This window comes from Gymnodraco acuticeps, unplaced genomic scaffold (assembly GCF_902827175.1).
Source record: "Gymnodraco acuticeps unplaced genomic scaffold, fGymAcu1.1, whole genome shotgun sequence".
Lineage (NCBI taxonomy): Eukaryota > Metazoa > Chordata > Actinopteri > Perciformes > Bathydraconidae > Gymnodraco > Gymnodraco acuticeps.
In genome coordinates, this window is record NW_022989768.1 from 4597872 (window position 1) to 4625196 (window position 27325).

General features: G+C 41.0%; 1 protein-coding gene across 1 annotated transcript; it reads left to right on the top strand.

Annotated features, from left to right (window-relative positions):
- Positions 1-690: 690 nt before the first annotated feature.
- LOC117546675 (beta-2 adrenergic receptor) lies at positions 691-12530 on the top strand. The gene is made up of 3 exons (XM_034216988.1): positions 691-934; positions 9408-9774; positions 10150-12530. The coding sequence occupies exons 2-3, from the start codon at positions 9492-9494 to the stop codon at positions 11046-11048; spliced, it is 1182 nt and encodes a 393-aa protein (XP_034072879.1). The 5' UTR covers positions 691-934; positions 9408-9491; the 3' UTR covers positions 11049-12530.
- Positions 12531-27325: the final 14795 nt, after the last annotated feature.

Consider the following 27325-nt stretch of genomic DNA (forward strand, 5'->3'; position numbering starts at 1 on the left):
TTATAAAAAAATAAGAGAATAAAGTAAACGGGTATAAAATACTATGATAGTAAAAATGTTATTAAAGATGTTATTAATAAACAAGAATACAGTTTGAAAGGGGAGTGATTTGTAAAATATCCATAAAGAAAAAGTAAATCTGCTTACAGTTCTGTTTCAAATGGGTTTTGAGAGATATTTCCATAGATCTCCTAATGTTGCTCTCAAAGTGCACCAGATTGATGCTTTTAACTCTTCCCGGGGGAGCATGCCCCCCGGACCCCCATAGAGGAGGTTAGGTACCCCCCCCCCCCCCCACCACTTAAATCATGTTCACATGGATAGGAAACTAAATACATTTGCACACATCTTGTGTCCATATCTTTCTGTTTTGGTGGTCATGCCACAACCGTGCACATGAATGCATGCGCGAGTCATGGTGAGATATCTGGATTAAGAGGTTGCTTTTTCTTTGCACAGCCTGAAAGAAAGGCGAAATGAATGGGCTGTGATTTTAGTTTTTTTTAAGCAGAGGTCAATCATTTGTACGGCCCTCGGAGGATGTTGAAAACATTGAAATGGCCCTTCAGAGGAAAAAGGTTCCCCACCCCTGCTCTAGAAGGAAGAGCGTGTGCATGTGATAAGGACTGCTGTAAGCCTTTCAGCGGGTGAGGAGGGGGGGGGGGGGGCAGTGGAGTGGGGACTTGATGTTAAGCGCTCCACAGAACAAGAGGCGGAGGAGGAGAGGCTGAATCACAGGGATAAAGAGCTGGAATGTGTGAGGGACTTTGTGCTTGAATGAATGATGAGGACTACAGCTCCACTTCCTTCTTCACAGGAGGATTTTTAACTGGATTTAACTTCTTCTTAGTCAGCACTTTCATAGTGGATTGTTCTCCTGTTCTCAACCTCAGTCTGCACAACTGCTCTGTGATCCATAGTAGCATAAATGCCGGTAAGATTATCCCATATTTCTTTCATGTGCATGTATGTTATCATAGGACTGCTGTTTTGTATAATGAATCCCCTAAAGGGAGATAACATCTTTTTGGAAAGCTTTTGGTCTTTGAGCGTTGATTGAAGATGCGTGAGGCTGCACTCACATATGTGTTTGCATATGAATAATTACTTTGCCTAGGATGCTTAACTGTGCTCTTGGAAGATATTTGCAACTTGCAATGTTTCATTTTAAAAACTGACAAGTTATGTACATATTTGGATGAAAAGGTTTTATATTGCTTTATGGTGACCAATACACTTGTCAAAGTACAGTAAATCTCTACAATTGTAATTAAATACTACATTTTAAGTCACTATTCATAGAAGTATGAGGTAATACAATAGAGATTGAGGACATAGTCCAGTGATGAAAGTCCTGGCATTTGCAGCATTACTGAACTGTGTGTGTGTGTGTGGCTACAGTCCCGGGGAAAAAGCAACTTCACTATTTGTATGTCTGGGAAATTAGATAAAAAATCGCACCTGCAATTAACACCTATGGCCATAGGTGCCGCCAAAGACAACAAACGAAGATCTATGAGACTAATACATTTAATCAGCCTACTGCCAGTCGATTAAATACATGTATATCCTTAAGTAACTGATCAATGCTTTCATAATAGACACATTTATATGGCAAAGTAATCCAGAAATCCCAGGAGCTTGTTAATCACATAGTAACTGTTAATATTAAATCATTTTAAACTTTTTTTGCCATTTGTTCTCTCTTGATATACGCATGCATTGACTGGCTCATACATGCATGCCCTTAAGCACACAGATACACACACTTCTGTCTATTTGAAATTGTTGCAGTCATTGTTTACATTATGACACACCAAGAAACATTTCCGCTGCTTTCTTAAACAAGGGCAGCATGTTTCTTGTTTAACCCCAAAAAGATCTTATCACAAAGAAAGATTTCTGAAGGACGTTCAAAATTATTATTTTAAATGCAGAAAATCTGTTAAAAAGTCATTATAACTGAGGATGAAACTGCCACGCGGATTCCTGCTCTGTGTCTGATCGCTCAGGCATGCAGCAGCTGTTGCATGCAGTGTGTAATTTAGACTGGGAGTCAACAACAGGATGGAAATGACACACACACACACACACTCATGTATGATAAGGTTTCAGAAATCAATTTAACATTAATCTGATCAATTTGGTAGATCACAATATGCAAGTTATTGTTTTATCTTAAAGCTCTGCACACAGGTTATTAATAAGATACTTAATGGGTTAATACTTTAGATGTAAGGACAAGGGGAGAAGATGAAAGGTTAGGCCATGAGGGTTAACAATGTGTGATTTAAGGGACTTAGAAACGCACTAAAACTATTATATTTTTAAATAAGTGAGCAGCTATGAAAATAACACTGGGTACAATGGACATATTGAGACACCAGGCAGGAACAATGGTCCTTGCATTCAAATTAATTATATTATCATTCATTTTACAATTATTATATAATAACAAAACGTGACAATAGTTTATTATAATACATTTAGTTTTTTAAATGGGAATAAAATATTAGACTTTGACTGCGAGGCGGTGTGTCTTCAACAATAAAATACTTTGTAGGATAGTAGTTCATGTTATTTTTATCTTCAGTGAGGGATAAAGTTAAACTCCAGTTGAGAGGAAACATATTAAAACTAAAGAGTACCACTTGTTATGTGTGCGTATATTTGTTTGTGTGTGTCATGATGCGTTGCTTGGGCAATTCCCTGACAAACACAAGGGAACAAACACAGACAGAATGACAGATTTCAACAGAACGTTGTCTTTCTGCTTGTGTGCTGTGGCAGACGGCCTCAGGCGTCACTGAACCATCCTGTCCATCATTACTGGAAATGACCCTTGTGTGCACGGGGCGACGGGGCCTGACAGCCCCCGACCGAGCCCCCCTGGCCTGCCTGACCCTTCACTGAGGGACAAAGCCCTGTCAAAGGGAATTAAGTGCATACATGAACAACCTACACCCTCATGCAGCTATTGCAGCACAATGGTCTCAAGAGAACGACACACTGGACATTAAAGGAGCACTGTTCAATATTATTCAAACTCATGTGATCTAATGTCACAATGGATCAATGGATGTGTATTTAGCAATGAGTTAGAGCTGATAACTGGTTTTGCTCAGTTGTGCTTGCATGGCTGGTCTTAAGTTTGATCAGTCTAAATTCAGTCTTCAGACAAAAATATCTCAATAACTATTGCATGATTTGACTTGACATATAAAGTTATTTATGATCCCCTGACTGTTCCTCTATCACCAACTTTGACATTTGTGGTATAGAGTAACATTTCTTGACAATAACCTAATGGATTTCCATTATTCTCTTTATTAGACAAATATCTCTTTATCAGGGACGTACTCGATGGATGAGTTCCATGTGGTTGACACCTTTTCATGTTAATAAAATATCTTGATTCCTATTTAATGGATTTCCTTTCATAGAAGATAGTCCCATCATCAACTCAAAATGTATTTAGTGCTTTATCTTATAACCTTAATTGGAACTTTGTTTTGCTTCCCTCTCCATTGTCTTCTAATATGAGATTTGTAAGCACAAAAAACTATTTGAGAGCAACCAATAATGTGCTATATTCAGCTTAAGAAAACAACAGGGTGCATTATGCAAGATTGAACAAGATGTGATTTGTTGCAAATGACAAGGCTGATACTTCCCCTCTTTAAATTGGACATGTTTAAGTTTAGGTCACAAATAGACATTTTCATTTTGTTTTCCAGAGGTCATTTCCTACAGTAAATGGGTGTTACTAAAACAGAAGTAACCAGTGACTTTGTCGGGTACTATTTTTAGCTGTGGAATAATTCACATTGTGTACTCTCTGAGCATTAACAGCACCACAGTAGTGAGTGTAATTATGGGGATGCACAGCCGTCCGACTGGAAAACACACAGACTCAAATGTTTTTAAATGTGCTATATAAATAAACTGACTGTTTATTTCTGGACAACGTTGGTGCTCTGTGGCAGAGGAATAAGCTCTATCAGGCTTTGGAACACATTTATATATTAATCCTGAAATATAAACATGAGGGAGAAAACAACAACAAGAACACAGGGACGCGGGAAGTCAGTCAGAGTTTGGGGTGGCGCGCTACACTGTAGGTGCGCCGCGTGCGCCGCGTTTGTGCTTCAGAGGAGGCTCCCTCCGCAAAATAAGGCCCCATCCGCGAGGGGTCTGCGTGATCTGCGTGTAGGGAGGGGCGGCCCTGTATAATAACGTCATATTAAATGCAGTCATTTGGTCTTTAGCAACAGCTTGTGAGAGATGTTTCCCCTGCCTTTTGCCAGTTGTTAAACCCTGCTTTCACAAAACTCCCATCCCTGATCTTGTCTGCACTGACGAGCAGAGCAACAGAAGAAACACACCGCATTATCACTTTCTCTTATATAGTGAAGCTTTTTATACATACACTAAAATGCTAACTCAAAAATAGTAACTCAAAATAAAACTTTTGTATTGATTTGTTTAGTGAACATTTTGGCATTGCAGTTACAACTCTCCGCCAACAGATGGGGATGCTGCAGCCCCCTCAGCACCCCCCCTTCCCGCGTCCCTGCAAGAAGAGAAAAAAATCCCACCCACTGTTTGATTTCTGGTCACATGTTGTCCTTCGATGTTGTGTAAAGGTCAATTATTCCAATCAATACATAATTCCTCAATTTTGTTCAGTCCCAAGTGTGCTCCTGAATTGAAAGAAACCAACCCCTGTTACACTCCATCACATTTTGTTTTGAAAACCAAAAAAAACAACAACATCTAAGTGGGTCTCATGATTGCAATGCACACCTATATAATAATGTTTATGAAACACCTTGAAAACGATGAACTAACTTTACATTTAGTGTGACTCACATTTTCCGAGGATATCATATCACGTCTTTGGAGCAAAATAGTCCATAAATCAGTTTAGAGATCATTAGGAAAAATACGCTCTTTTATAACTCCAGACCTTGAAACATATCCCTTTTTAGTATTAAAGTAATGCAGTGATAGTATTTCTGAACAAACATCGATACATTGCGAACCGCAACTTCCAATAGCTAATTCAGCACAATTTAAAAGGAACCAGTTTGCCAATTTAAAAACAAATACAGGCCCAAGGACGGGGCTCAGCTAATTAACCGACCACATGAAAATGTTGTACTTCCTGTTTACAAAATCTATGGGAAGCTTTATAAATCAATAACTTATTTCTTGCTGCTGAACCATTGATTGTTAAAGTGATGTTAGTACTTTTTTAGTATCAGTGATTGCAAGTTGTGATGAAGATTCATGCATGTACATTAAGATCAGCAAGTATTCTAGATGTATAATTTTTAAATGTTTTTATTACAAAAATACACAAATGATAAGCAATGTGTGGTATTTATTTGTCACCTCACACAACACAAAGGTAGATCTCTCAATTTGAAGCATACTGATTGTCTGTGTGTGTGTGTGTGTGTGTGTGTGTGTGTGTGTGTGTGTGTGTGTGTGTGTGTGTGTGTGTGTGTGTGTGTGTGCGCGCGCGTGTGTGCGCGCGCGCGTGCGTGCGTGTGTATGGGTGTGTGTGTGTCCGTGTTTGTGTGTGTGTCTCTTTGTATCTTAGCTCTCAGATGTCTTTCTAACTACGCCTGAAGTGTTGCCACAGGGAAGATCTCTGCCTGTCGTCTTCACTCAAAGTAAAGGAAAACAGCACCATAATAAAGTTCATCCCCTCTTCATCTGAAAATGCATTAACTTTGGTTTTTATCACCGGTGAAATTAAGATTAAAGGAATTACTGAAATGCTTTGCCCTAAAACGATTAAAATACAATCAAGCCAGAAATTCTGAAATAAGTAGACCATCATTTAATTATGTACTTCATAACATTCCTATTCACACAGTATCTTGACTTTTGTATGTATCTGAACAAGTCAGATGCAATCCACTCCACAAAGCTAAATCGATCTGCTGTCATTTACCTGAAAATATTTCATCTTTCTCTCCCACTTCTCTCACTATTTCAAAGGGAATTGGATTTTATACTTCAGTTCTTTAATATTTGAAACTTATTTTATATAACAATGAAAACGCTCCCTTGTAAATCTTGGCATGGAGACTTGAAATGTTATCATTGTAAATTCAGATACCGGCTAAGTATATACTAATGTTCAGCGAGTGGACAATAAGGATGACAGGTTTGCTCCCAATCTGACCAAACAGCAACAAACTTCACTAAATGAAAACATGGAGGATAACTTTTCTAAACCCAGAATCAGGCAAAATCTGAATATTAAAATGAGCAATTTATTCTATGCACAGTACGGCCCTTGAAGCATATGCTTAAAGTATTGCAATCCACAGCCTCTTGAAAGAACTTTGAGACACAAAGCCAATCAAATCAGTACATTTCTTTTTTCAACCTAAACCCTGTGTATGGGCCCTCTTTAACTGAAGAACATACCTAACATTGTTTATCAAGTGGTTACTTTATGACTTCTCCTAATTTGTATGAAATGCGCTTATACTGATAACATGTTTCAGGAATACATTCTCATACATATTTCTGTTTGTGATCTCCGAGACATGTTGTAAACATGTAAAACATGATTCTGTCTACATCTGTGATTGGTGGTAACAGCACTATTTATCCCAGATCCTAAAATAGTCCTACATTAGGATTAGAAGAGAAGAGGAGCGAGACATCTGTGGGGTTGGATTGACCCCAAACTTAATTAACATCACCTCAATTAATGTTCCTCCGGAGTTCAAGGCCTAGGATTATAATTTCAATACTTTCCTTTGGTGTTTTGTAAATTCTGAAAAGTTATTCATTTTGCAATTTCTATTATTCCTTCACATACAGCAGGGCAGTATGTAGTGAGGACGTGAGGCCATTCTCAACATCAATCAAGGGTTCATTCACAAGGAGCCCCTGCTGTCCCTTTAGTTAAGCATGCTTGAACAGATTGCTTGGTAAAGGACACGGATACAGATGTCACTGCCTATTGGGCAACAACAAACAGTGTTGCAGAAAGACACATCCTTTCATGCGTCCTCTCTGAATGACCAGGTGAATACAAGCCTACATATACAACAGTTGAGACGCTACTGACAGTGTTATCAATACAGTTATCGGGTAGTCCTACGACACAGTGCCAAAGCTGTGTTCTCACCTGAAGCGCAAACACAGCTCCTTATTTTACGCAGATCCATGAGATTTGCTTATTTTGAAGACCATAAGATGTTGAATATACGGAAGAGGATTAGGGTCACATAAGTTTTTTTTTGTTCTGAGAAAAAACTCAGAATTCTGACTTTAATCTCAGAATTCTGACTTTAAAGTCAGAATTCTGAGTTTTTTCTCAGAACAAAAAAAAAACGTTTTTTTTTTCAAATCCTCCCAAAAAAATTAATCATGTGGCCCTAATCCTCTTCCGTATGAATATGATCAAACTGTAATTTGAGAATATTAACTTGCCTCTGAACAACATACTCGTGAAAATAATTTAGTACATACATATCATTACTAGGAGACATGTTTGAAAATCGCGACTAATAATAATATTTGTTGAAAAATAGTACATATGTATCCATTTAATTTAATATGCTCTTAGCACTGCATATGAATATAATATTAAAGAAAAACAAGAAAGGTTTGTCGAGTTTATTATACTTTACTCTTGTACATACAACTATTAGTACATAATATGAATTGGCAGTCTGTAGCAATAATTCTCAAGTGTCTTTTTCCACCAGTCTCTTTGAAGGTCATTTGAAGAGGAAAGACTGATATTCAAATTCAAAGAAATCAATCATATGTTAATGAGTTGTGGGGCATGTCAAGTTCTGAGTCTTCATTAAATCCTGAACATTATGCTGAGCACAGGCCATATTACCACAAGTGTTTTTTCTGCTTATTGAAAACCTCATTAAACTGAGTCTAACTCAAACGTCTTGTAGGATTTAGAGTCTCACAGCTGTGATATTTCTTTGAATGTTCCTGCGCCAAAAGCCAGGGTGAGAACCTGAAATAGTTTTGCTCTGAATATGTCGACCCCTGTTACCTTTTTCTTCTTAGATGTCTGTGCCTTGCTGCTCTCCTGCTCAGTGAAGTGAACCACTTCAATGATTGAAGGATGTGTGTATTTAGTTGTCATCTGAGAAAGACATTTGGTTTCTGAACTAAAAGTCTCTTCTTGGATTAGCATTGAGGTGCTTCTAACTATAGTAGGGCACAAGAACAGCATGTTACCACAACACACAAGTAGAACAATCACTGTCAGTACGCTGTTTGGAAATCTTGAATATAATATCAACATTTATATGTGTGTTTTTTTTGCAGTGACGGTGTAATCTGAGGACATGTTGTTGTTTATCTAAATCATTTGTAAAATGAACTGCACTATAAACACCTTGCCTTAAAACATGATGGATGAATATATGAAATATTTTATTATTTATTTAGCATCATATTGAAAAACAGCAATGTTAGATTAATAAATGAAAATAAACTCACATATTCCTCTGTGTATCCTGATAACGTTTGGCTTTCAAAAATTCTAAAGCCAAGAGTCTCTAAATGTAATCTTTTTTATCATTGATGTGTAGATTATACAGATTCATAAATCATAAGCAAGGATCTGTACAAGTAGTTTATTCAAATGAATGACGAGCTTCAAGGGATATGTTTTTCTAAAAGACAATGCTAAAAACTATCCATGCATTTAAAAGGATTGAATATGAAATCCTCTACATGCAGATTTGTGTCGCTGAAACCCATTGTAGAGGGCAGATCAAAATGTTAACTGTAATTCAATGCTTTTAAAAGCTAAATGTGCTGACCTGTTCCACCCTGAAACACATGTCAGGAAATGTCTGCACTTAGGGTTGGATCGTGTGAAATATATATATTTTTCTGTAATTTTCTGTACAGAACAGTATTTAGGATCGATATGTTATTGTTTATTGATGATGTACTGCATTGTATCTTTCAGCAATCAACACTGGACAGCTGGATCAGAGCCAAAAACATTGGCCTGGCGATAACTTGTAGGCTTTTGTACTCTAAATGTGCTCAGGTGGATTTTTGCTAACTTGCAATGTCCAGTTTATTAATTTTAGAAATAACTTTAGAATGAATGACTGTGTGAGGGAAGGCTCTTTGAAGGTGTTGTTTTACGCAGGGTGAGTGGGTGTGACTGTGAACACACAACTGTGTTCAACAGTTCCAACAGTAAAGCCTGATGTAACCTGCATGTTTGATGGTGTGTTGAATGTCAATAAGCAAGTGAACGTTTGCCATAAAAATATGGTTCACTTGTCACATGCTTATTAATGACAAGCGCTGCCTATAACAATACTGGATCGTCATTTGGACAGACAATTGAACTGCCTGCAGATATTTGTCTTTCTTTTCCCCAGTATAGTTTCCCAGTCAAGGACATGGTCTCCTGAGTGGCCCTACCAGCTACACATCACAGGGGTAAGACCAGTCTATCCCGGGCCATGACTGCGCTGCTTTACAACGTCAGTGTTCCCGGGAATACAGCCGCTCAGCTGCAGGCCTCAGACTCTCCCTTCAACCTGAGTGCAGCGGGGCAGGATGCTCTCGGCTCAGGAGAGTCACTGGCCCCACTCTGCACCCTTTGCTGCTGTGGATATGTCAATCGTACCTTGGCAGTGGTGTTCATGGTTACCCTGGCCTTTGCCATTGTGGTTGGAAATGTGGTCACCCTAACTGTCTTTGTGCAAACGAGGCAGTCCCGAACAGCTCAGGGATACCTGAAAGGTAGATGTTTTTATTGTGTTTTTTCAAAAATCATTAGAACAAACCAACGCAATGTGGATATGCTTATATATTCCACAATACCTTCCTCTGGTAGAAATTCAATATTCATTCTCAAAATGTATAAATGGCATAATGGAATTTCAAATAACTATTAATATCAATATTGGTCAATAACAAGAATGTATCATCGTGCCAATACCAAAGACCTTGTAAGGTTTAAATCCTTAGAGGGTCTAGCTAATTCATTGCAGTACCTTTTTGAATACCAACATTGGATGATTTCCATTACAAAGTGACATTTTAACATAAAGAGCTGGAAATGTGTAAACTGAATATGTCCTCTTAGCCCTCTTCCTCTTTGTCTCTCTCTGACAGTGTCTCTGGCCATAGCAGACATGATGGTCGGTGTCCTGGTGGTCCCTTTCTGCGTCTACACGGAGATCTCTCTCATGTTGACCAGCTCACCTCCCTCTTGGTACCAGGGTAGTTTTACTTTACTGGACAACTCTTCTTCTCTCGGGGGACTGGTGAGCACTTGGCAGCCCTGCCTGCTGATTGGTCCCGTATTTGCTGGATGCACCTTCGTCTCCATCAGCACTATCTTCCTCATGACGCTGGAGCGAAGTGTGGCCATCCTACGACCTCTCCACAAGGATGTCCTGGTGACCCGGAGAAGAACTCTACTGCTCATCCTGCTCTCCTGGGCTGCCAGCTTCCTGTTGGCTCTTGCACCCCTCATCTTCAGCAGGAACTTCATTTTGGAGTACAATGAGTGCAGTCGTATGTGTAACTACACCCCTCTGATGTTCGGGAGCCAGCTGCCACCCGATGCCTACATTTTGCTGTTATTCCCAGCATTTGACTTCACACTGCTTGGCGGCACATTAGCTGTTAACATTGTTTCTTTTACGAGCATCAGACGGTACTCCCAAAAACGCAAACTGCTCTCAGAGGGGAGTCTGAGTGACGGAGCGGGAGGAGGAGGTGGGGGAGGGTGCTCTCACAGGCCCTCCTTTTCAGACATTAAAGCCGCAAAGACAATAAGCATACTCACATTCGCCTTCACAGCATCCTTCTCTCCCATTGCGGTGTTTGTGCTCGGGAACGTGGTGGGATACACCTGGTGTAACTTTTCCTTTTTTGCATTCTGGATCCTGGCAGGAAACAGTTGCTGTAACGTCATCATCTACAGCGTCAGGGACCACCGCTTCAGGAAGGGTTTGAAACTGCTCTTTCAGCGAGACCACTCCCCCCCACATGCTGAGAAGTCCTGAGGGACTTGTGAATTTAAAAGCAACAAGAGCATGTTTTGTAGCTGCTTTCCATTCCTTTTGTTTTAAAAGGAATAGATTTTGAGAAATATGCATATTTAATTTCTTGCAGAGAACATCTGTATTGTAAATATGTACTTAGAGGCAGGGGGTTATATAATATATTTATTTTCCACTTTTTCTGCTATTCTTTGTTTTAACAGTTTTTGTACAGATTTAATAAATAAGGTGTACTGTGCACTTTTCAGTTTTAAAGATGCTGGCAAAGTTAAGCAAATCATTTCCTAGTTTGAGGTACATTTTTTCCGTGTTAATCCAAGAAGAGAGTGGTTATATCTTTAGATAATCTAAGTTAATGCACGTTCTGAACTTTTTCATGAATTCAAATGTAACAGCATATTAACACACAAAGGTCATTCAAACATGAAATGATGCAGGGAGGGTGAACATTTTAAATTGTAACCATTTTGAAAGCCTTTCCCATTTGTCTTCAGAAAATATGTCCCCTCCCTCTATTGTTAAACCTCTTTCTGACTTAACATCAGAGTTTCAAAAAGCTTTTCAATAACTCGAGGAGTGTATTTCCAGGAGAAGCGCCAACATTGGTTTATGTTTTTACTTTTTTGTCAGAAGTGGGAATATACATTCATTGTTATTAATCCTGCCACTGTTTCCTCTTTGAATTATTGTGGAATACAAGTTTTTCAGCAAGAAGTTTAAATCTTAAATTGTATTCTGTTGTGTGACACACATTATTTTTCAGCATCTTACTTTAAAACGATTGAAATGCACTTTACAATTACTAATGGTAGCCATTTGCATTGTGCTAAATGTCAGACAATTTGAATTTTGTTCAAGCTTTATTTTTAAGGTTTGATCAAATATTTCTGTCTAAGAATATGTGAATAAAAGAATGATCTGTACATATGTTAAATCAGTATAAAGTGTATTGCTATAACATACTGTATATAGTCTACACACACTATAGACTAAATAAATAGGACTAACACAGCGATACAAGGATAAAGAGCCTTGTGATTATAGCAGACCTTCATAATGTGCCTATCTTTCAGGTTATATATATATAAATATATTTTCATTCATTGACAATTATTGCAATTTTGCATGAAATTCTGTCATAATAAAAATGCCTTTGATATGGTACCAGCAGAAATGTCAATAAGCAATTTCCCAAAATGAAACCTATTCAATCATGCATGTTGATCAAATTGTTTGTTTTTTTAAATACAAATGGTGCTGTGACGTACCGCAAGGTGACCCTGAAAAGCACATCAGGCTTTGATGTCACAATCAGGGAAACGTTTAAGTTCTTCAGCATCCTGACAGTGATGGTTCTGTGTAAGAAAACAAGTGATTATTATTGTACTGATGTTAAATCACTGTACAGAGTTGTATCAGTAGTGCATCATTCATCATTGGTGCTTGCATCAGATTGCATTATAATAAATGTGTTTGCAAACATTTCATTTGTGAGTTTTAATGAGGTTCTGTGTGACAGTAATGCACTCAGCTCACTGCTGATATATTCACAAACTCAGCAGTTACACAAGCTGCTGCAGTGTTTCCCACAGATCTGAAATATACTTTGGGGGGTGGTGGTAGCGGGGGGGGTTGAGGTGACGTGCAACAACATTAACCTTTCTGTTGGTCGCTTGTTAGCAGACCCTTCACGCGATGGCAGAGCGAACAGGTACAGGTACAGGCAGGGTCCATAATGATAGCCCTATAGTTTAAATCTACTACCCACACATGAACATATGGAAATGGGTTACTATTTTAAAAAATAAATGTATTTATTAATGTATTTAGGAACCTATCCATGTGATTTTTAGTGGGGGTCGACCTCAAATCCTCTAGGGGGGGTCCAGGGGCATGCCCCCCCGGTAAGATTTTATTTTTTATTTTGGAGTTAAATGCATCAATCTGGTGCATTTTGAGGGGAAAATAAAGAGACTAGATCTATGGAAACACCTATATTTAACAGAACTGTATACATTTCAATAATCATAAAATCAAGGCCATAACCAATAACATACCATTTCCAATATGAAAAAAACACTGAAACTTGTTTATTAATTTAGTTTTGGTTCATTTATAGTTGTGAGTGTGTGCTCCTGAATGCTCTCCTGTCTCCCTCCTCTCCCCCCTGCTCCTCTTTGAGGCAGCAGCAAAGACTAGTTTTCTCTCAACAAGTTTTAAAAGTGTATCTTACCTTTTTTCACCTAGTTAACTTTTTATTTATTTATTCATGCATATTTTACTATCACATTACATTTCATTTAGCTGACGCTTTTATCCAAAGCGACTTATAATGACCGATTACAGGGACATTCTCCCTGGAGTAACTAAGGGCTAAGTGCCTTACTCAAGGGCACAGTAGTGGTGGTGTTCCTGGCGGGATTTGAACTCACAGCCTTCCGATCTTCAGCCCACCTCACTATCCATTAGACCAATCACTACCCTCTCAAATAGAAATATGTGTTTACATAAATGGTGACCACACCGTTTGAGACCCACTGAGAACTTAGACTAAGTTAACTATCTAAACACTCAGAGAGTCCTTTACCTCACCTGAGCTGAGGTTATCCCGAGCTTGAATGACACACAGAGACCAATCAAGGGCTTTGATTTATGATCTGTATGACAGTGGCCATGTCGGCAGGCCACATCATGTGGACAGCCAGTCACCCTGTGTGAGGCAGGCCACTTAACAGGCCAGAAGGAGGCGAGATCAGAGCAAGGGAGCGAGGGATCATTGTCTACAAGTTAATCGATCGCAGATGGCGTCGTGGTCACGGACGAATACAAAAAATATATAAAAAAAAAAAACTTATAAAAAAAAAACTAAAACTAAATGGGTCGCGAAATATACTTGGGCGGCCGTTAATATACCTGGGCGACCCGCCCAAGTATAGTCTATGTGTGGGAAACCCTGTGCTGGAAAACGGACTCAGCATGTCTTTGTATACTCCGGGTTACACTTGGCTCAATCCCACTGGGATCAGATTTGTTATGTTATGTGGAGAAGTAGAAACAGCAGCCCCACAGGAGCAGGGGAAAGCAGAGTGAGGTCTAGAGTCTCCTCTCGGCACTCCAATATGAATCTGCTCCCTTCACTGGTCACCGTTAGTTGCCTGAATCTTCAAGTCACTCATACTGGCCTACCATGCTGTGAATGGATCCGGTCTTTCCTACATCCAGAACATGGTTAAACCATACACTCAAGCATGTGCAAATTGGCTCATACTCACTGTCTGTGGGACCCATATCCCTCAACAAAAACGCCTGTTTGCTTTCCTGGCTCCAAAATGGTGAAAAGAGATCCCCATTGATATCAGGACAGCAGGTAATCTACACATGTTGTGTGCCAGACTGAAACCCCACTTGTTTTGCCTGCACCTTGGCCTAAACAACAAACAACAACAAAAAAACACTCGTCCTCAGATCTGTATGTAGCACTTAAGTTAGTTGGCACCTTAAGTTCATATTGTAATTTCGTTGTACTTGTACAATGACAAATTAAAGGAATGCTCCACTCATTAGATAATTAATCAAAATTTCAGTATTTAGTGAAACATTATGCTTAAACCATACCCTGAAGAAATCAGCGATATTCCCCGGTAAATAATGATTTTATAGCTCTTTTTTATCAAAACCTGTATATTCCGTCAGGCCGCTGCCATTTTGCCCATTTTCAGTAGTCACGTGATGGTCGTGACGTCATCCATGCGTTCACTTTGTAAACACCATATACAGTCTATGGTAAACACACGAAAACATGGCGAAGTTTTGAGCAATATGAAGAGATTGGAAGGGGGAATTCAGCCATACAGGTTCGAGCCTACTTAGTACTACTTAGTAGATACAATGATTTTGATTACTAGATATGTATGCATGTAGTACCACCCTTGCTAGCGATTCCCTCTCTAGTTTAGCATACTCAGCCTCGTTGTCCCTGGCCCTAGAACCACGATTTTATGGGGCCGGAAAAACTGGGGGGAAATACCCACTAGCCGGTACTACGCTATATGGAAAGGCCACCAAAAACTGGCCTGGCCTGGACGATAAAGGACGTTTAAACGGGGCTACCCGCTACGATGGAAACGCGCCATAACATACCTTATTCTTACTCCGAGCACTACTTCTGGTCCTCCGTCGCTTCACACTTGCAGAGGGCGATTTCTCAACTGGCCGAACTGGTGTCCTGGTCGGTGATGACACCAGAAAGACCGATGGTACTGCATCTCCATTAAGTAATGGTTGTTCAATAAATCCCATGTTATGTTTTATCATACTCTCAGAGTAGTCGTCCGGAAACTTGAAATGTTCGCTGCATACATGCGCCTGTGGATCTTTCGGTTCGGGCCGGCCACATTTCGCTAGCCACTGCCTCCGAACGTACTTCCTACGCTTACCTTTTGGCAACAGATGGAACCGAGCATTCCGTGGATTGTTCCTATCAGAATTGTGGCAATGTTTCGCGATACAATGAGGCATATTTGAAGAGAGTAACTACAGTAAATAACATGAACGTCAACGTGTCCTCGAAACCAAACGCATGGTTTACGTCACGTCCGGTAAAATGGCGCCGCCCACAGTGTTGATGTTATTTCGGTAATTAATCAGTTTAAAATCACTGATAATGTCATCGGATTAAAAAAAAAAAAAGAGAGACTGGCAAAGACTGGTCTGTTTTATCGGATGATCTTTTTTTTTTTAAATGAGTGTCATGAGCATACCATTCCTTTAAAGATCTTATTTTGTCTTATCTTAAAAGGTTTTTGCTGTTTCAAGCCAAGGCAATTTCAAGATCCTTGCTGTTCTGAATTTGTATCCTCATGGTGGATTGAACTTCTTGTAAGTTGCTTTGGATAAAAGCATCAGCTAAATGAAAAGTAATTTTAAAAGGTTATGTGAAATGGCACATCTTAAGCCTAAAGACGTAGAAGAGAAACCTAATGCCATACCTTTTTATTTAAAGGTCATTTGAAGAGAGGAAGAAATGTGTTTTTACAATTCTAATGTTAGATAATTATTCGCAATTTGAGAAGACATTAGAGAGCGAGATGGAAGAGGCGAGAGGCAGAGTGCTAATCTCTGCAGTGATGTGATAAAAGCATACTTCACCTCGACTACCAAAATGAGATTGGTGATCCGGCCCTTATCTACGGATGTGAGCCAGAATAAGAGTGAGGAGGACGACATTGAAAAGACGGCAGAGGAAAAGGACAGAAATGAAAGAGAATAAATCGTGGATCTTTGCAACCAAGAAGCCTTTGTATGACTCACTAACACCATATGATTAGCTATTGTATATTCATCTGAGCAGCCTGATCTGTATTGACAGTGCAGACTTAGTCATGAATCACTACATTATATCCATACATCACAGCTCTATGAATCATGCTCTTTGTTCCTGGTGTTAAATCTTTGGAGGCTATTTGCTGACAACATTACTCACTGTCCAAAGGCGTTCATGCACGACTGCTGACTTACTCACATAACGTGGAAGATTTTATGCCGGGAGGTGGCGATTCAGGATTCACTTCAGTGGCCTTTCTCATGACTCCCTGAGGTCTGAACGGTCATGTGTTACATTTCTTTAGCTAGATAACACCAACAGGTCAGTATAATGTCTTATCAATGAGCCTTGTTTGATATACCTCCCTCGGGGCCCAAATCAAAGGTGAATGCACATTTTAGAGACTTTGAATACTCATACGTTGATCATATATCCTAGAAATTATGTTAATAAGGAACTAATTTGCAATGGACAAAACATATTTACAGATACGTAATGGTGGGAAAATTGGGTTTTCAAAAAACATTACGAAGAAAGGTTTCATAAGGACATCAAGCCGCAAAATGTGAATATGTATAAGCATTTCCTGACAATCTATATCATAGGTTTTATCTGAACACCAACTTTAACATCCATGTTCCAAATTACACCCAAATGTATTTCAGGGGAATAGCATGAAACCAATGTACTCATCAGTGTGTACTGGTAGGTGTTACAAACTAAACTGGGACTTCATTTACTACTTTTTTATAATATGTATATGTTTTTGCAAAACAAATATGTCAAACAAGTTAAAAACATATACATTTTATTTCTATTAATCTGGGTCTGTTGAACTGAACTCATGACCTGTTGACTGCTGACACCTTTAAAAAGCAGCTCTCAATAGCTTGTGTAAACTAGGATACAGTAACAGACAATTATGACCTGAAAAAGTCACAATCAAATCCACTCAAAGACAAATATGCCACAATAATCTGAATAGTTATTTTCAAGATATCAGTGAATAATAATAATAATATATTTTATTTCTATAGCGCTTTTCTTGAACCCAAAGACGCTTTACATTTGGGAGGGAGGGTAGACAAACAAAACAAAGACAATGCCAAAAAGAAACAAAACAAAACAGAAAAGCAGTCAGGAGGAAGTTGATTGAGAGAGGGGGGGGGGGGTTTATGGATACAGAGTTGAAGAGGTGGGTTTTGAGGCGGGACTGGAATAGGGTGAGGGACTCAGACTCACGGAGGTATTGGGGGAGGGAGTTCCAGAGCTTTGGGGCTGCCACAGAGAAGGCTCTGTCCCCGAAGCTCCGGAGTTTGGCCTTGGGGATGGAAAGCAAACCGGCTGAGGTGGATCTGAGGGACCGGGGTGGTTGGTAGAGGATGAGGAGGTCAGTGAGGTAGGGGGGGGGCCAGATGGTGGAGGGCTTTGAAAGTGAGGACCAGGAGTTTGTAGTGGATGCGGTGTGAAACGGGGAGCCAGTGGAGTTCTTTGAGGACCGGGGTGATGTGATGCCATGATTTGGTGTGGGTGAGGAGTCTGGCGGCTGCGTTCTGGACACGCTGGAGTCTACTGAGGGATGTGGAGCTGATGCCGTAGAGGAGTGAGTTGCAGTAGTCAAGGCGGGGGGAGATGAAGGCGTGAATGAGTCGCTCAGCTGCAGGGCGGGTGAGAGAGGGACGGAGTTTGGCAATATTGCGGAGGTGGAAAAATGAGGTTTTTACAACTTGACGGATGTGGGGCTCGAGGGAGAGGGTGGGGTCAAATATAAAGCCAAGGTTGCGTGCCTGGGTGGAGGGGGAAACAGGGGTGCCATCAATGGTGACTGTCAGGTTGGGGGTTTTGCTGAGGGTGGATTTGGAGCCGATGAGGAGGAGTTCAGTTTTATTGCTGTTGAGTTTGAGGAAGTTGTGTTGCATCCAGGATTTTATTGCAGTCACACAGGATTCGATGTGGGTGAGGGGGGGGTTGTTGGGGGATTTGGTGCTGAGGTAAATCTGGGTGTCGTCGGCGTAACAGTGAAAGTCCAGGTTGTATTGGTGGAGAATCTGACCAAGGGGGAGGATGTAGATGATGAAGAGGAGGGGGCCGAGTACTGAACCTTGGGGAACACCTTGGGTGACTGAAGCTGTGGCAGAGGAGTGGTTGTTGAGGGAGATGAAGTGGGATCTGTCGGAGAGGTAGGACTGGAGCCACCTGAGTGCAGTACCTTCGATACCGATGTCCTGGAGTCGGGTAAGCAGGATGGAGTGGCTCACGGTATCGAAGGCTGCACTCAGGTCGAGGAGGATGAGGATGTTGAGGGAACCGGTGTCAGCAGAGGTGAGGAGGTCATTGAGGACTTTGATGAGGGCCGTTTCTGTGCTGTGGTGGGGACGAAAACCAGACTGAAGGGGTTCAAAAAGCTGGTTGGTTTGGAGATGGCGGTGGAGTTGTTTGGAGATAATGCGTTCTATTGTTTTTGAGAGAAAGGGGAGGTTGGAGATGGGACGGTAATTACTGAGGGAGGAGGGATCCAGACCGGGTTTCTTGAGGATGGGACTGACCGCAGCAGTTTTGAAGGCAGAGGGAACGGTTCCTTGGGACAGGGAGGAGTTGAAAAGGTTGACAAGGTAGGGGCAGAGGACGGGGAGACAGGACTTCAGTAGAGGGGTGGGTAGAGGGTCAAGGGAGCAGGTTGTGGGTTTGGAGGAGCTGATCAGTTTGAGTATTTAAGGAGGGGTAACCAAAGGGAACTGGGAGAGGCGGCCGTGGGGAGGAGGGCTCGGGAGGCCCAGGGAGATGGGGGGAGAAATTGTGGCGGTGGATGCTGGGGGAGATGTATGTGTGTCAGATGCAGCGGATAGGGAGAGATTAATGGCAGTGATTTTGTCAGAGAAAAACTGGAGGAATGAACTGCATAAAGTGGAAGTGGAGGAAGGGAGGGTGTCAGCACGGGGTTTGAGGAGCTTGTTGACGGTGGAGAAGAGGGTCCTGGGGTTATGGGAGGGGTCGGTAAAGATGGTGGAGAGGTAAGCCGTTTTTGCGGTAGTGAGGGCGTCTCTGTAGGTAGTGAGATGGAGTTTGTAGGATTCATGGTGAACTGTGAGGGATGATTTATTGGTTAGGCGTTCAAGCTGGCGGCCGGTTTGCTTCAGCTTACGGAGTGCAGGGGTGAACCAGGATGAGGAGGTTTTAAAAGTGACATTTTTCCTTTTGAGGGGGGCCAGGCTGTTGAGGGAGGCGAGTAGGGTGGAATTAAGGTGGTTGAGTTGTTCATCGGGTGAGCTGAGGTTCGAGTCCAGGGGGAGAGTAGAGGATAGCAGGTCGGAGAGGTGCTGGGGATCGACAGAGCGTAAATTACGGAAGGTGATGTTCCTGGATGGATGGGGGTGGTGGACGGGGGAGGCGATGGTGAACTGTATGAGTTTGTGGTCAGAGAGGGGAAAGGGGCAGGGGTGGAGGTCGAGTACTGGGAGGTTGGTGGAGCAGACAAGGTCAAGGATGTGTCCTTTATCATGGGTGGGGAAGGTGACATATTGGTCCCCTCCTGCTCCCTGGCTAAATGACGCACTGCGTGCTAATAGAACCGTTCTTAGGGCAGCAGAGCGGAAACGGTGGAAATCCAAACACCGTGACGACCTCCTAACCTATCAGGCTCTCCTCTCCTCTTTCTCTGCTTCGATCTCTCAGGCAAAAAGCACTTTCTTTCAAGATAAGATCCAATCTTCCTATTCCAATCCCAAAAAACTATTTTCCATCTTCTCCACCCTCTTGGACCCTCCCAAAGCCCCTCCCCCTCCTCACTTCTGTCAAGCGACTTTGTTATCCACTTTGAAAAAAAGGTTGATGATATTCGCTCTTCTTTTTCTGACTCACCTTTACTCACCGCTGGGTCACCAGACCCTCCTTCCACCAACACACTAACCTCCTTTTCCCCTCTCTCTCCAAGTGAGGTTCTTACCCTCATTACCTCTGCCCGCCCTACCACCTGTCCTCTGGACCCCATCCCTTCAAACCTCCTTCAGACTATCGCTCCTGATATTCTACCGTTCCTCTCCCATTTCATCAACACTTCTCTAACTTCTGGTCACTTTCCAAACAGTCTCAAGGAGGCAAGAGTAAACCCTCTCCTAAAGAAACCCACTCTCAACCCGTCTGATGTTATAAACTATAGGCCTGTCTCTCTACTCCCGTTCCTGTCTAAAACACTTGAACGCGCTGTCTTTAAACAACTCTCCTGTTATCTCCATCAGAACAACCTTCTGGATCCGCACCAGTCTGGTTTCAAGGCAGGTCACTCCACAGAAACTGCTCTCATTGCTGTCACTGATGAACTGCACACTGCCAAAGCAGCATCCCTCTCCTCTGTCATCATCCTGTTGGACCTGTCTGCTGCATTCGACACGGTGAACCATCAGATCCTCCTTCGCACTCTCCAAAAACTTGGGGTTTCAGGCTCTGCACTTTCCCTCCTCACCTCATACCTCAAAGACCGTACCTACAGGGTAACTTGGAGAGGGTCTGAGTCCGACCCTTGTCAATTAACTACAGGGGTCCCTCAGGGCTCTGTTCTTGGTCCCCTCCTCTTCTCCCTGTACACAAACTCGCTCGGATCAGTCATTAGCCCGCATGGTTTTTCATACCACTGCTACGCTGACGACACCCAATTAATTCTGTCCTTTCCCCGCTCAGAGACCCAGGTCGTCGCACGCATCTCTGCTTGTCTAGCTGACATCTCTCAGTGGATGTCTGCTCATCACCTCAAGCTCAACCTTGACAAGACTGAGCTGCTTTTCCTTCCGGGAAAAGATTGTCCCACTCTTGACCTGACTATCAACATCGGCACCTCTGTTGTTTCCCCGACTCAGACTGCAAGGAATCTGGGTGTGATCCTAGATAACAACCTGTCCTTCACTGCAAACATCGCTGCTACAACCCGTTGCTGCAGATACACGCTTTACAACATCAGGAAGATACGTCCCCAGCTGACACAGAAAGCGACGCAGGTTCTGGTCCAGGCTCTCGTCATCTCACGCCTAGACTACTGCAACTCCCTCCTGGCTGGTCTACCTGCATGTGCCATCCGACCTCTGCAGCTCACCCAGAATGCAGTGGCTCGTTTGGTCTTCAACCTTCCTACATTTTCACACACCACTCCGCTCCTCCGCTCCCTTCATTGGCTTCCGGTAACTGCTAGAATCCACTTCAAGACACTGGTACTTGCTTATCATGCTGCGAATGGATCTGGCCCTTCGTACATCCAGGACATGGTTAAACTGTATACCCCAGCGCGTGCACTACGCTCTGCATCAGCCAAACGACTCGCTGCACCCTCGCTGCGAGGGGGACCCAAGTTCCCATCAGCAAAAACACGTGGGTTTGCTATCCTGGCTCCAAAATGGTGGAATGAGCTCCCCATTGATATCAGGACAGCAGAAAGCTTACACACCTTCCGGCGCAAACTGAAAACTCATCTCTTTCGACTCCACCTCGAGCGATATAATTATTAACAAAGCACTTATATACTAATAAAGGACTGGCTTATCTAAAGCCAGTTGAGTAGCACTTGAAATGTTTGGCTCTATGAAACCTGATGTACTTATATAATTCTGTTTTCTTCAAGGTTGTGTCTTCCTGGTCGAATGTACTTATTGTAAGTCGCTTTGGATAAAAGCGTCAGCTCAATGCAATGTAATGTAATGTAATGTAATTGAGAAATTGTCCAGAAGGGAGGAGAATTCAGAAGCGAGTTTGCAGGTGGGGGAGTCCATGTGGATGTTGAGGTCGCCGAGGAGTAACAGACGTGGGGAGAGGGATGAAGCAATGGTGAGGAGTTCAGTGAGATCAGAGAGGAAGGAGGGGTGTGGTTTGGGGGGGCGGTAAATGAGGATAACTGTCAGTGAGGGAGGGGCTTTGAAGGCGAGGAATTCGAAGGATGGTACTGAGGGGAGGGTGAGTTCTGTAGTCCGGATGTTGTGGTTGTATATGACAGCCAGCCCACCACCACGGTGTGAGGGGCGGGGTTTAGTAATGTAATTAAAACCAGGGGGGGATGTTTGGTTGAGGGAGAAGAAGTCATTGGGTTGTTGCCAGGTTTCAGTGAGCAGAAAGAAGTCGATGGATTTGTCCAAAATTATTTCGTGGAGGATATGGGCTTTATTGGGCTTTATGGGCTTTATTGTATTGAATGAAAGTTTTCGAGCCAAAGATTGAGACATTTAAAGAATAGTAATTTAGTTTTAAATATAAGAAGCCTACGACAAGTCTGTTTAAGGTTAAAATGTAAAAATAACTTTTCAGATTATGACAATGCTGTTTGTGATTTCATTGGTAGAGCGCAAAACAATGCAGTTAACCACTCACCCGAACCCTCAAAGACACTAGGAAGCTACTTCATATTGAATGTACTTAGGGAACAATAACATCTGCCTCACTTACTGTAGCACTGTTGCGATAGTGAAGACTGTGTCGTAACAATGTGCGTAAATTGCAGTTATTGTAATGTCATGTGTCACAGCTCATGACTGAAAACCCCGGCGGGAATTTGATCAAAAGGTGTTTTGAAGTGTAGGAACAATTCAACAAGGAAAATACAAATTCAGTCCCTTATAAGTGAGCTTAACATATACACTAAAGACTAATTTGCAAATAAACAAATGACAGGATGAGGGTTATTTGCTAGTCAGAATCATTTAAATGTGGTCAAATGTCTGGGGATAGTGTGCTTGAGCTCAATCTTAGACCAGATGCCTAGAGGAAAATAAGTAATAAACTAAAAATGGTTAAAGGCAAAAATGTTAAGCCTACAACCAAATAATAAATTAATGTCCTCTGTCCTCTTGTGTGTGAGTTGTAGAGCAACAGCAGGGAAGCCTTCTTATCTATTTTGGACAGAGTATCTCTATAGTTACACCAAAACAACAAAACACACACACGCACGCACACCATAGTGCCACCAGCAGAAGGCATATCATAGGTCAGAGCACTTTGTAGCCAAAGCAAGGTCATGTATTGTGGTCTTTCCTATTTATTTGTTATCCTCTCCCGTTTCATTGTGCTAATTAATTTGTAATTGTCTCTTTAGCTCTTAAGGCAAGAGATATGTGTCAGAACTGATAAAGCACAGACACCACCTGTGGCTGCTGTCTGTGTTTGGCCCGACAGAGGAAAGGGCAAAGGCAGAGATGGCTGAGAGGGGTGAGATTGGAGGGATGCTGTTTTTTTCACCAAAGTGGCAACAATAAACCACAGCTGGCCAGGTTTACAGGAGTCAAAATAAACCGTGACATGATACTGAGCAAACATGAAATACCCAGTGGCGGAGCTGGGGGGTGGCTGGGAGTGGCCACGGCCACCCCCAGCTGAATCCTGGCCACCCTATTGGCCACCCTCACCACGGGGGCCCAAACTATTTTAGAACATTAAGAAAAAAACGTTTAAGTAATCTTTCATCATTCATCAAGAATTAACTAATAATTATATTTAAGTATATTAAGTATATATTATATACTATATATATAATATATATATATATATATATTATATACTATATATTATATATAAGTATATATTAAGTATATATTATATTTAAATTATTATTATTAAGAATTAATTAATAGGACGTTATATTGATAATGTACTCACTAAACTTACAATTCATTCAACTTATTTTCTTCCAAAAGTTAATTATCCAAAGCCTCTGTACACCCCCCTTCTATTTACATGTGATGGTTTGGTCCCGCCTCCAAACGCTGTGCGGCACCGCTCTTTCTGGCCAGAGAGTGAGAGCATGTTAGGAGCAGGGATGCTAGTACTTACGTGTGTACGATGTCTCAACGACTCACAAAGTCAGGCTTTCAAAAGAGAAAAGAAAGGAGAGAAAGACAAGAGAGAGGGACTAAAGGGCGACAGTATATCACCCAGTTTTTCAAAAGAAAAGGTGGGTGGTCCATGAGTGGTGGAAATGTGTCTGTTAGCTAAGCGTAGTCCATTGTAAATAATAATTGTTATGTTTTTTTTTACTAAGCTGACATTAAGTACTGTTAATATCTATTCAGGTTTTTAATTTCACTCCTCTTTCAGCTGACATTTAGTAAATGCAGGTACATTTTTAGCAGCTATTCATACTAAATCAGTTGTCCCTCCCCTGGTGCCAGGACCAACAGATCCATCTCTAGACTTAGCAGCCCTGTCCCCCCATAAGTGTTATATTTTCACAGCTCAGTGTCAGTAAATATTGTGCAGTTAGTATTGAACTACAAGATAGATGCAAGCCTGTACAGGTAGAGTTATTTAAAGCATAAATGAGTGGGTTGGGTTCTGGAGGTGTGGTTACAGCAATTGTGCTTGGTTGGTGTGGCGTGTATGGCCAGAGGGCAGGACCTATAACACATTGACTACCCAATAGCATTGTGAGGCTGAACAAAAGGACCTTTTGACTATGTAAATGTAGTCTTTTTTTAAAAAAACACACATTTACTGACTTTTTAGGATAGCTTAAAGTAATGTTGTAAAATTACAACCGGGGGCCTTATAGGGTTAAGGGCTATTGTTTATTGTTATTTACTTTAAGATGTTTATTCTTAAACTATAATTTAATTTAAAAACTCTAATTTAAATGATGTGTGTGTGTCTCTGTATTCCTGATGATACACTGAGAATGAGCTCATAGTGCTGCTGATCACCATAAGCTAAACAGTCTGTATATTGCATTACATTTGTATAATGTAAGCTTCATTGATACTTTGCCTGCGGGAATACGAAAAAAATATTTACATATACTGGATGTTATTTGATCTATTCCACCACTTAATCCCAAATAATGTAGAGGTGTGTTGTAGGTGCCTTAAATAACCCCTTGTTTTATAGTGAGATGTATTTTTATGTTCATATAATAGTGATTTCAATGCCACCCCAACATGATCACTGGTTCCATCCTGGCCACCCCACTGAAAATGTCCTGGCTCCGCCACTGGAAATACCTTCATCTCTTTATCCTCATCATCATTCCCTGCTCCACTGCTAGAACAAATTGACAATTAAAGCAAAGTTTGATGGATTACTACAGGGATGTTTGGCTGGATCAACAGTCACATGCCCTTTGTTGTACAACTTTGGGAATGCTAAGGTATTTTTTTTAATAGTGGAAAGATGTGACAATAGTTTGTTAGGAGAAACACCAAGTGTGCACCTTGCACATTAACTAAACCAAAAGTACTTCAAAAATCTCACCAATGTCATGTAAAGAAACAATGTGGAATATAATTAATTGTATTAGCTGGAAGAAGAGATTGGGTGTTTAACAACTGAATGTTGGAAATGGACCAGGAAATATCACTGACATGTAATAATAATAATAAATTATATTTCTATAGCGCTGTAAAATAAGTTTCATTTTGTTTTCTTATTATATTGACTGAAAACAGAAATGTTTAAACATTAATGCTCAATGAAAACTGCAATGACTATAACCATTTGAAACATTTACAACAATAGTTCAACATTGTTAAATACACTCCTTTGATATCTGTGGAGGATGTTATTAATGTTCTTATTAATCAATCGATTTTTTTATCAAAAGTCATGTCAAAAAAGTAAATACGTTTATTCCTCAAACATCTTGGAGAAAAGCCTCAGAGACGAAGAAAGAAAGTCCTTTATTATGCAGAATGTAGGCTTCTAAGGTTGCTATAACAGTTTAATGAAATTGTGTGTGTAGATAGGAATAAAAAGAGGAATGTATCTGAAAAATAAATTATTCCAACGTTATGGGCAACAGTGTATAATATACTTTCGAGTTCAAGTGCAGAGATATTTCAGTTTAGCATTTCTGAAGTTCAATTTAGGGAATTAAATAAAAGTGCAGTAAGGAAACCAATCAAACAGCAGGAGATATTTTCAAACAAAGAGATACAAACAAACTATCTGTACATTCACAGAAGCCCACCCCTGTTGAATATGATCTAATGGTTCTGTGCACTAACACGAGTAAACGGATAATCTGTATCAAACTGTATGTATACAGCCACCAATATTTAACTATGGCAAAACACATGAATAACCACTCACTGTCCCTGACCAATATATGTCCATTGCAAAAAGATGATAGTTTAAATCTTTGCCCAGGTATCGTGTGATTTGCTTTAGTGAGGTTATCTCTGCAACACAAGAAGATATGGACTGGTTGCCTGCTGCCTCTAAACTGTCCTTTACTTTCTAACTTCGCAAATTAACTGCTTCTCTGTTTGCCGGCATTCCCAATATTTCTTCCTTATGAATAACATATATGTCAATCAGTTGTACTAGTTAAGTGCGGTGCAGAGAAAATTGAGAATGCATGATTTGGATGAAGTTTGTGATTGTTTGCTGACACAGACTTCCTCTCACTATCATACAAGAACGTTTTTATCTTAAAAACACGAGCCGAAGCTTCTCTTAAACGCCAGCTTCATCACTGGCTGGCTGTCTTGCTTCGTCCCACACCTCAAGGGTATGTCAACTAGATTATTCATAGCGTGGTCTAGCAGTACAAGCGTCAGACGAAGCTGCTGCGCTCGTGTTGAGTGAACCTGGAGTCCATGGTGACGCTGCCCTCTATAAATCCTCCCACCTGTACATCGACAGAGTCTTCCTAAATAAATTCACAGTTGCACCTAACCTGAGAGGCCCAGTCGCTGCAGCCTGCCCTCAGTGAGGGAGGTTGCTCTTTAAAATGGGTCACAGGTTTTCACTGTGTTTGTGGAAGGTGGTAAAATAGCACAACCGCCTTTGTTCTTTAAATAATCAAGTTTCCAGTGAAAGGGCAAACATAAAATAGTTTTTGGCTTTAAAAATGTATCATCAGTCTGTCACATCCAAATTGATAATGCACACATTACTTTTAAACACTGTACAATATTATATACATTTGAAAAACATCTCCTTTTGCCTTTTTTTTTAAATAAGACGTTAGTTTTTTCTGTATATCTTTAAATCA

Coding starts and splice junctions, on each gene's coding strand:
- LOC117546675 (XM_034216988.1), top strand. CDS start 9,492: ATGACTGCGCTGCTTTACAACGTCAGTGTTCCCGGGAATACAGCCGCT. Junction 9,775..10,149: donor AGCTCAGGGATACCTGAAAG/GTAGATGTTTTT, acceptor TCTCTCTGACAG/TGTCTCTGGCCATAGCAGAC.